Here is an 11,002-nt window from a genome sequence, read left to right as displayed (position 1 = left end):
GGGTGGGGAAGAGGTAGGGAGGGGACAGAGCCAGGACGGCTGACCCAAAGTGACAAAAGAGAGATTCCACTGTGCTGTGGAAGAACCACAGCTGCCAGTCAGACCAATTGTTTTCTCCTACCATATCCCTCCTCACCAGAAAAGGGATATCAATGGGGCCTTATCACAAAGCCACTGAAAAAGCACTCCAGCAGGAGGTGGATGCTCCCAACACATTGCACCATGCCGAAACCACCCTTGGACAGCATGCCTGTAGCCTCACATACAGTATATTGTAGAGTTTTAGCAGAAGCCTACATGAGCTTTCCATATGTTGACTGTACCACTGCCAAAGAGATAAGAATTTGCTTCCAAAAAGACATGGAAGATGTGCTAAGCACTTCCAGCGTCACGCTTCAAATGAAAAGAAAAATCACTATTGATGGAAGGCTGTTATCAGGCTGAAACATTCCACATACTTGCACTCTGGGAAGACACCGTTTGAACTTGTAGAACTACTTCCCCTCAGTAAGACGCGCAAGACGGAGATGATATCCCCATGACAAATCTTTATTGTGCAACTGCTGCTCAAAGCTTTTATTACCTTCCACAGACACACGGCACAAAAAATTACACACTGAAAGCTGCTAGATTGACAGGCAACAGATGAAATCCATTCAGTGGCAATTTGTACAAGTGCAGCAACTCCTGTGGTGCAAAAGCCTTAGCCAGCTGGCCAATCTAACTGACGGCCACCCAGAATGGGTAGATGTATGCGATAGACAGACTGCCCACCCTCGGGCCCTTCATCCACAACCATCCGGAATCCATTGGTCAGGCCCAGGTGAGCAACACACATCTCGCCAACAATCATTACATGCCCAAGAAGCTGGAGAAGGAAGTACAAACCCATAAATAAGTAAAATAAAAAGGAACAAAAAAGGGAGAGGGCAGGAAGGGAAGGAATGAGAGCAGAGAACCACCCAGAGAAAGCAGCAAGCAATTCCTAGCAATTCAACCATTGCGCTTCAAATAAATGTGTGTCCGCCTGCTCACAACTGGTGCTTTTCAAGCAAAGCAAAAAAGACCAATTATGTACACTAGAGGGGCAAAAGAGAGCTAGGCAATTTTATCAAGCTACACAGCAATGGACTACAAAACAGCCACTGATGCTGAATTTGTCTCTGGGTTAAAGCCCCCATTGTGTATTCAGGCAACATAAGCAATCCTGGTGGAAAATAAACTTTAGGCTGCCTTTTGCATGAGTTTACAAAGTCTTTGAACTTGACTTTCATAGCTAAAAGAAAAGCATCCAGCACTTCTCAACCAGCTTTGCCCTTCCTTGCCCCTGACCTGCCAATAACCCCAAGCCCTCTTCTCTGTGTTAGAAGTACTACTACTCTTACTCTAAACCATGACAATAGGCACCTGACTGCACTCCAAAACAACACTGCATTTTGCACCAGAAGTACATACCCAGGGATGAGCACTGCTTTTTATCACTGCTTTTAGTCAGAAAGCTCAACTCCATTACAAGCTAGAGGCAAAAGATTATAGCGCCACAAAACCCAAAGTAGCCTACTGTGCCCTATCGAGAAGGAAAGGGGGGATAGGAAAGAGTCTAGTAAATGAGAAACTATCTACAGGTACAGTTTAGCATACAGAAAGCTCACACAGTACTTACAGATTCACCAGAACCTTCAGCTTCAGACAACCCAATAATTGGCTCCTTAGGCATGACTAGGAAAAGTGTCCCAGATTGCAGTGAAAGACCACGGAACGCACGGCACTGGAGGAAGAGCAAACAGTTAAAACATAACCGGCTTCAGAGAAAGGTAATAGCTTATGCAAATCAACCTGCCCCACTGAACTCCTACAGAAGCAGATTACCAGATACCCAAAACACAAGCCCGAACATTGATTTTTCTTGCATGATAGTAATGCTTTCTACACCCAAAATACAACATATTTCCAGAGCCCCCTCCAGAATTTGTATTCGTCATGCAAGACGATGGGAGCAAGGAGATGGGCCACCACTTGCAATTAACAACCTTCAGTATGTTTTAGTTCGGGCTGATTGTTTCCTAAGCAGTTTTTCAATTGGATGTGGTCCACGCAGAGGCAGGAGACAAATGGCTTGACTGAATCAGCAAAGAGGTTAGTGAAGTGGAAGAGCAGTGGCCAATCATTTCCCACAAGACAGGGAGCTCAAGCACTGAACAAACATATAATCACAGGAAGCCTGCAAGTGCATAGGACCAGTCTGTCTTCTACATTGCACGCAAACACTACCTTCCAAAGCAGAAGGCATCCTTAACTGTTAACCTTCAGCATTTTAATAACTAAATCATACGGGATATTACCTTAAAGTTAACATCGCATAGGCAACGGCTGCATTGTTTTCCCCCCGATCTAAGCAGCTCACTCTCGTTCCCAGCACCAGCACCCGTGACCCTCGCAAGCATGCTGTTATCACGATCCCAGTTCCCCACAGAAAGAAGATCAGGGAAGCTTTTGCAGCCTACAGGATGACCCCTTTCTAACTTTTTTTTTTTTTTTTTTAAAGAAAAACTAGAGAAAGCCGTAATTCCTTGCCCTAATAATCCAGTTTGGGGGTTCAGAACCACAGCCTAGCACAGCGAAGCTGCGAAACCTCTTCGATGCTATTACGAAACACATTGAGACCAAGTTACCGTCGGAGGCCCTTCTCTACGCGCGCACACGACACGGTGGGGGTGGCATCCGAGGCGAGTCCGGACAATACCAGCAACCCAGTACGCGCCGCGGCAGCCGGAGGGGTGGGGGTGCGGCACCGAACAAGCTTAGGGGATGATGCAGTAGAGAGCGCCACAACCCAAAGAGGCCCCGTCCGTCCCTCCACCCACCCGCAGCAGCAGCGCCGCCACCCGCCCTACCGCGCGCCCGGGCACCGCGCACCGGGTGTCCTCGGCTCAGACGCCCGCGAGCGCGGGAGGAAGGGGGGAGGGAAGGGAAGAGGAACCGCGCACAGAGCAAAGCCGCGGCTACCTCCTCGTCCTCGTCGCTGACGATACCAGGGAAACACCTCGCCGATGATCTTTCCGAAGACAGTAGTGGCGCCAGCAGAGCGAGAGACCAGCACCTCAATACTCTCGTCAGCCAAGGACAACGCCCGTGTCCGCCCCGACACTTCCTCCACTAAGCCAGGCCCTCCGCGACGTCCATTGGGCCGACGGATCGTCGCCCGCGTCTCGATTTGCTGTCTCGCCTGTCGTTTTCGCGTTCCCCGCCCCCTTGGCGGGTCCGCGCTCGTCGACCTGGTGCCCGCGGGGCGCGGAGGGATCTGCCCCGTGTAGTGCTGCGACCTTGAGGGCGGGATACGAGGTCGCAGAAGAGGCTGTAGTAGCTACGAGTACTATTTCTTGTTATTTGTTACCGCATCAAGTCCACCCCAAAGGTGCCTGTGCCTTTTTGGTGCTGCTCCCTCCAGTCAAATGACTACTTTGGCCAGGGCAGGGCAGGCCTGGCCTTAACTTCTCAGGACATTTTGAAAAACCAACTGAAGTTGCTCTACATTGTTCCCTGAAAGCCCCACTTCCATTGTAGACATTTCTAAGCTGCACGTCTCCTGGAAGGAAATTAAATACAAAGCGTGCCTTCGGCGCTGCTGGCCTGAGGGCTCAAGATAGTAGGATTTGCATTAAGCTGGATTGGAGGCTTTTAGAAAAAGAGCCAGTGCCCTCAAAGCTGCCCAAGGGTGGTCCGTGGTGCCCTGCACCCTCGGGGACAGTGAGCACTTTGGTCCACACAACTGTCTTGTAACATATATAAACCCTGCTTTCCTCTATATTGGGCTAAGGATATCCTTGGTCGCCTTTGCGGCAAGGGCACATTGTCCTATTTTGCAAAGCTGCTTTCCAGCTGATGGGCCTCCAGCATGCACTGGTGCATGGGGTTGTTCCTCCCCAGGTGCAGGATTTGTGTATCCACAGGTTCCTCGGGTGGTCTCAAAACGGATCATTTCCTATGATGGGAGAGACTTTGTTCCCCAAGTACCTGCCTTGAGGTTCAGTGTCTCAAGAGGTTTGGTAACCGTGCCAGTGAAAACAGAGGAAAACAAATCACCGAGTACCACAGCCTTCTCCATGTTGCTGGCCACTAGACATCCTGTCTTATTTATCAGCGAGGGGGAGGGGGGCATGAGTGTGGTGTACGTTTTCTTAAGTCTTCCTTTTCTGACCACCGCACCTGTGGAAGCCCATCTTATGATTCTCCATATCCCTTGCCAAATTCAGCTCCAGCTTTGCCTTAGCTTTTCTGATCCCATCCCTACAGACCGGGGCAGCATCTTTAGATTCTCGCAGAATGCGTGTCCCTGCTTCCATTGCCTATGCATTTCCACTTTGCGCTTCACCTCGACCAGAAAAATGGCCTTTACTCAGCCACTCTCATCTCCTGCCTCGCTTGCCTGATTTCTTACATCGACCTCTCCTCTTGATCCAGCAGCCTATAGTAGATAGCAACCACGAAATTTGCTTTGTTAACTTGGGTGGGATGATGACCATGGAGCCAGGCAAGGGATAAGGCGTACTTTCTATGGCCTACACCATGTTTCCTCCATGTTATCTTTACGGATGGAGATCCGCATAGATGACGTCTAGAAAGGACGAGTTAGCCGAAGGAGGAATTCATTGGCTGCTAGGATAGTCCTCTTTTGGCCCTGACAAACGGCACAGAATGAAACAAAGTCATATGACCAGAACTTTCAAGGACACTGCGGCCAAAAAATGCTACCACATATATGACTATATTACTCAGGTCTCTGTTTATATCATGCTATATGTAAGGAGGAGAAGACTGGGCTGTATATAAGGGGGGTAGAAATTTTACCTAGTTAGGAGGACCTCCCAAAGGACCTCAGAGAGTTGCTGGGCTGCTCTCTTCTCCCTCCTCCCAAGCGGAGACACCCTCTTGGGAAGCTTCTGCATACGATTGTTATTATTAGCAGTACCCGGGTTAGCACAATATTGTTAGAGCTCTATCTCAGCTAGTGCATTTCTCAATGGCAGTTCCAAAACTGTATTTCTGTAGCTTCAAAAAAATGCACTATCTGTGAATCTGTGCTCACAAAGGTTCTTAGAGAACGCAACAAGACGTATTGGTTGTAATCAGAAATTAAGCCAAACTGCACCCAGTCGCTCCGATCTCTGAGGACCAGCTGGAATGCAAGGGGCTTTATATTCTGCCAAATTTCTTACTCTTAACAGAACAGATTGGCCTCTAATTTTCATCCATAAGCTCTCAACGTGTTCATCGCTGTCTTTCAAAGACAGCTTTGTGCAGTCAATCCCTCTTATTTTCAGTTTACATAGAGGGCAATCTCTGCCTCTCCTTCCTTCTGACCAGTTTATAGCCATTGATTGCGGAGCTCTATTCAACTGAGTCTTCCCACCGCATTTCTGCTATAGTGATTTCATTGTTAGCTTTCTGGCTGCACAGCGGCTTCCAGCTCCTCCTCTTTGTTACGCATACTGCGTGCATTGGTACAGAGGCACTTCTGTTGGGCTGTCAACTGCATCACTTTTTTGGAGGATCAAGCCCCAATTCCTTTGCAGCATTTCTCAGGTATTCTCCTCTCAGTTCCAGATGCCTCAGAAGCTCCTGGCTCTTCTCTGTTGCTCAAAACTCCATCCCCTTTCCTTGCTGAGTCTCATTTAAAGCCCTCCTTGTAAGTCTGGCCAGTTTGCTGGTGAAGACCCTCTTGCCCTGCTTGGTTGCATGAATCCCAACAGCTCCAAACAGACCTGGCTTCTTAAAGGTAGATCCATGATCATAGAAGCCAAAACTTTGCGTATGGCACCAGCTACGCAGCCCAGCACTCAGCCGTTCAGTTCGTCTCTTCCTTCCTGGACCCCTTCCTCAGACCAGACACCAATAGAGGAGACTACCACCCGTGCTCCCGATCCTTTTAAAATCGGAATGCCAGACTTATTACTCTCCTGGGAGGGTTCTAAGTTGCCTCATCAGATGCTACACAGAAGAGTAGGAGCAGATGATAATCTGTACTGTTCAGCAGACTCGGCCACCTCTCAGTGACACCACAAATGCGAGCTCCTCGTAGGCAGCAGACTTCTCTAGAGAAATTGTCTGGGCGGGAAATGGGTGCCTCAGTGCTTCTCAGGAGGGAATCTGCAATTAATAATACCTTTACATGCTTTTCTGGTGGCACTGGTTCTAATGTGGGCAGGTGGTTAAGTCAGCTTTGCATTGTTGGCTTGTCCTGGGTCCTGTCCGTTACTCATATGCTCTTGTCTCTGACCTTGGAGCATCCTGTCTGTTATGTAGGGGAACTTCAGGAGATGGGGGAGGGTTCTTCCTTCTACCCTGAGCACAGACAAGCATCCGGTCTCCTTCATCTTGGGAGTTACTTGTGTCAGTCAGCCGGAGGTTGGATTTTGGCTTACCTTCCTTTTGTGCAGCCTGAAGGCAGGCCGTCGCTGAGCCTGGGACAGCATACAATACCACGCATCCATCTCCTGTCTGTGTTCCCAGATATTGTGCTGCCTGTCGAGCTCCTCTTTTAAAAGTTACTTGTCCAAGGAGATCTTCCTCTTGGGCACTGTCTTGGTTTGAAAGACAGGTGTCTGCTAAGGAAGGCAGAAGCCTCCCTTGGAATGGCAGATGCAACCACCCTTCCCTCCGAGTTATTATAATTTTGAAATCAAGGGGGCTTTTAGGCAAAGATGTGGGAAATAGGAATAACAGTTCTTTACTATTATATATCTAGATGTGTATAACCAGTCAAACAAACAACAATAACTATGGCAGTAACAGCAAACAATCACAAACCCAGTCCCAGCCTTCTCGGCTGTCAGGCCCTTTCCCCTCAGGTGCAGTTCTGCTTGCAGCTGGCAGGGGCGCTGGCGGCTCCCAGTGAGCAGGGCAGGTGCGATGGTTCCCCCGCGGCTGCAGGGGGCGCTCCGGAGCGAGCTCGGGGAGCACGCGGCACTGGTGCCCTGGGATCCCAGGAAGGGATGGGACAAAGAAGCTTCACAAACCCCTGGGCAGCCGATCTCGGTGTCCGGCCGGACCCTCGGGAACAGCAGGCTGGAACAGCAGGCTGGAACGGCAGGCTGGAACGGCAGGGACGAGCACAAATCCCGGGTGGCAGACGTGATGTATCCAAATGGGGAACCCCCTGGAGGTCTGGGCAGACAGGGCAAGCAGGGCTACAACGTAGAGAAGGCTCGAAGCAACGGCAGGGCAGGGCGGCCACGGCCTGGCTCCAAGCAGGGCAGGGAAGGCGGCTTTGGGATCCCAGGGCTTTCCAGCACAAGGAAAAGCAGCCGAAGAAAGCAGACTCCTCTCTGTCCGAATGCTGGAGACCGAACTGCCCACACACCCAGGTGAAACAAAAAAAGAAGCCAGGTCTTTTGTTTTTCTTAAGCACCCAGCCATTTGTTCCCCTAGCAACATGTATGAGGGGGGGGGGGGGGAAATTCCTTTAACAGAAAAAAACCCAAAAAAACCAGGAGAGCTCCTAAAACCCCAACAGGCACGCTTGCAGCTATGACATCCACCGCTGCCTTTGGTTTCTAAGGGGGATTTCCAGATACTGGAGCTCTCACCCAGTCTCATGATCATTGACCCTGTTGGTCATTCCCGCACAGGGCTGCTGGTAATTCTCTCTCTCTCCCTCGTCACACCCTCCCTCTTGGTTTAAAGCCTTCCTAATGTGGTCAGCTAACCTACTAGCAAAAATACCTTTGCCCTGCTTAGTGACATGGAGCCTTGTCTACCCCAAGGAGATGCAGATGTACAAACAGGGTCCCATGCTCATAGAACCCAAAACCCTGTTGCAAGCACCAGCTCCACAGCCAATTATTGATCTGAATTATCAGTGCCTCCCTCCTCCCGCCATTTCCCCCCAGCGTCAGGACTGAGGACAATAACCCCTGGGCCAACATGCCCTTGACTACTGCACTCAGTGCTCTGAGGGCATTGCTAGGGGAAACCTGGTGTAATGGATTTGCTCCTCCGGTTTGAACTATCTGAACTTTGGTCCTGACAGATGATCAACAAGTAGGATTACCTAAAGGTAATCCGACTGCATGATGCTATTGGCGAGAAACCAGCACCAAAGCCAACAAACCGGTTTGGCTGGAGGCTGCGCTAATAAGTGGCCAAAACTGCATGAACACAGCAGAAAATCTGACTACAAGTCAACCAGCTGACAATATCAATATGTGCAGCCATCAGGGCCTGTTAAGCTCTCCCTCCATAGCAGCTGGCTGTGTAGCAGTGATTTCCCCTCAAGTAGGGACGCCTCTCAAGGTTACCCCTAGAGGCTGAGATCCCTTACCTAACACCAGACATCGATGGGGTGGGGTGCTAAGTGACATTCTTTTCACATAGTAAGCTTACGCAATAATCTTTGTATCCCATACTGACATTAAGTGTAGTAAATAGCTGACTATTTACCGCAAACTCACATGTACTTATTAAAAATTTTACGTACATAAATTTACTGACTTGAACTCAATAAACTAACTGCTAGATCAGATCACTCCGAGTGTTCTCTAACTCTTCTCCTGACCCACCTGGACGGCATCAAAAGAATTTGTGGTGGGTTAACCTTGGCTGGATGACAGGCACCCACAGAGCCGCTCTATCACTCCCTCTTCTCGCTGGACAGGAGAGAGAAAAGAGAAAATAAGATGGAAAAAAACTTGGAAGTGGAGAAAAGGCCGTTTACTAAAGCAAAAGCTTGCGCACAAACAAGTAAAGAAGAAAAAGAAAATAATTCTATCCTCTAGTTCCTATAAGCAAGCACTGTCCAGCCACTTTCTGAGAAGCAGGACTACAGCACGCATAGGGGTTGCTCCGAAAAGCAATCGTTGTAAATAACGAATGCGTCCCCTTCCCCCTCCTTAACTCAGCTTTCGTATCTGAGCTGAAGTCACATGGTACAGAACATCCCTCTGGCCAGTTTGGGTCAGCTGGCCTGGTTGTGTCCCCTCCCAGGATCTTGCCCACCCCCAGCCGGCTATTGCTGGGACAGAATGTTGGAGAGACAGTGCTGATGCTGTGCCAACACTGCTCAGCAGTAGCCAAAACACTGAGGTTTTATCAACACCTTTCTAGATACAAATGCAAAGCGTGGCACTGACGGCTGCTATGGGGAAAATGAACTCCATCCAATACAATCTCCACTCCTTACTTCATACTATTTGCATCATAATCAGATCCCACTGAATTATATATATATTTTTATCTTCTAATTATTCCATTGTATTTATTTGTCATTACTGAAATCCCTTCTTACCAATGCTTACAACTTAAACTCCATGCTTAAACCATCCTTATACACAACACATAGATCCATGCATTGTCATTAACTACTGTCCCCCATCCATTCACAGATAGTTATTATTTTCCCATTTCGTGGGCTTCCTCCACCCCTCCAGATGTTTAAAAACAGGCCGCGATTTGGGGTCCATTCCATCAAGATGGGTGCTCAGGACAGAAGCAACACACTCGATCATTAGGCACCGACACCAGCCCTGCCTGGGCTGTTGTCGCACTCTCCTTGCTCTTTGCAAAATTCACTCATTATCGGTTCATGTCAGTCCTGCTACTTTACTTCCTGCAACAGACAATTTACACACAGATTATTTTTCACCCAAGGTTAAATTTCCTTGAAGAACACACCTGGTATCCCCATCTTTCCACGTTACCCACCAAGTATACCCTGGTCCTTGGGCAAAGGCAATCCCATTAATAGGTTTGCCTTTTCCCATGGGAGGAGAAATCCACACCGACTTCCCCAGCCACTTCCCTGTGTGTAGTATGGAGACTTTATCTCCTCCCACAGTATGTAGTGGTTTTGCTTGGGCAGGACCAGGGTGGTTAGGAGATCCTCTAGTGTTAACCCAACAAGCGGCTTCTGCTAAATTTGTGTCCCAATGCTTCCATGCCGCATTGCCTAACCCTCTTGACATAGTCTTCAGCAGTCCACCATACCTCTCGATCTTTCCAGAGGCTTGTGGGTAATAGGGGATGTGATATATCTCCTCAGTGCATGTTTCTTTGCCTAAGAGTTTATGAGGTTATTTCAAAAACGAGCCTCATTGATTCCATTCTTTCTGAGGTACCATGTCGCCACAAAATGTGTCTCTCAAGGCCTAAGATAGTGTTTTGAGGAGTGGCACGGTTTACAGAGTATGTTTCCAGCCAACCAGTAGTTGCCTCTACCATGATGAGTATGAAGCTCTTGCCTTGGTGTGTTCATGGCAGTGGTCCAATACAGTCAATTTACCAGACCTCACAATATCAAAACCCCAGCCACATCTAGCCCAAAAACATTTGAGGATGCTCAAACCCCCTCATATGCTGCTAATATTTCTTTTTCAGTTGGAGTGTAATGAGCCTTCTGATCCTCAATAACCCTGTCTCCAAAACCCTAATGGTCCACATCAGGTTTCTCTTGATGTTCTTTGCCAGAAGCTCCAAGTGAGACCATGCTACCCAGCTGCAGCGTAGGCTATATTTTGAAGGGCTGGTCCAGCCTGAACAGGCCCAAGAGCTACTGCACAAGCTATTTCCTGTTTGATCTGCTCAAAGGCCTGTTGTTCCTCAAGGCCCCATTCAAAATGGTTCTTCTTCTGGGTCACTGGATAGAGGAGCCACACAAGCTGACTATAACCTGTAATGTCCATTCTCCAGAACCCCAAAAGGCCTGAGAAAGCCTGTGTTTCCTTCTTCTTAGCTGGTGAAGACAGTTGCTATCTTCTTAACCACATCCATAGGCATATGACAGCAGCCATCCTGCCATTTGACGCCCAAGAACTGGATGTCCCATGTAGGTCCCTTGACCTTGCTTTTCTTTATGGCAAACCCAGCTTTCAGAACATTATGAACTATTCTTTTTCCCTTCTCAAACACTTCTTCTTCCTCATTGCCCCACACAATGATGTCATCAATGTATTGTAGATGTTCAGGGGCATCACCCCTTTCCAGTACACTTTGGATCAGTCTGTGACAG

General features: G+C 48.7%; 1 protein-coding gene across 1 annotated transcript in view; it reads right to left on the bottom strand.

The window, feature by feature from the left end:
- Positions 1 to 528: 528 nt before the first annotated feature.
- Positions 529 to 11,002, bottom strand: part of LOC125319336 (adenosine 5'-monophosphoramidase HINT2-like) — a 79,752-nt gene continuing 69,278 nt past the window's right edge. Inside the window, exons 4-5 of the mRNA XM_048290444.1 lie at positions 1,664 to 1,768; positions 529 to 868 (exon numbers count right to left, since the gene is read on the bottom strand). Of these exons, the coding sequence (XP_048146401.1) occupies positions 704 to 868; positions 1,664 to 1,768 (270 nt within the window). The 3' untranslated portion in view covers positions 529 to 703. The remainder of the gene's footprint in view (positions 869 to 1,663; positions 1,769 to 11,002) is intronic.

This window comes from Corvus hawaiiensis, chromosome W, assembly GCF_020740725.1.
Source record: "Corvus hawaiiensis isolate bCorHaw1 chromosome W, bCorHaw1.pri.cur, whole genome shotgun sequence".
NCBI classification, from domain to species: domain Eukaryota; kingdom Metazoa; phylum Chordata; class Aves; order Passeriformes; family Corvidae; genus Corvus; species Corvus hawaiiensis.
The sequence above is the reverse complement of the archived record's forward strand: the minus strand, read 5'-3'. Positions and strand labels throughout refer to the sequence as shown.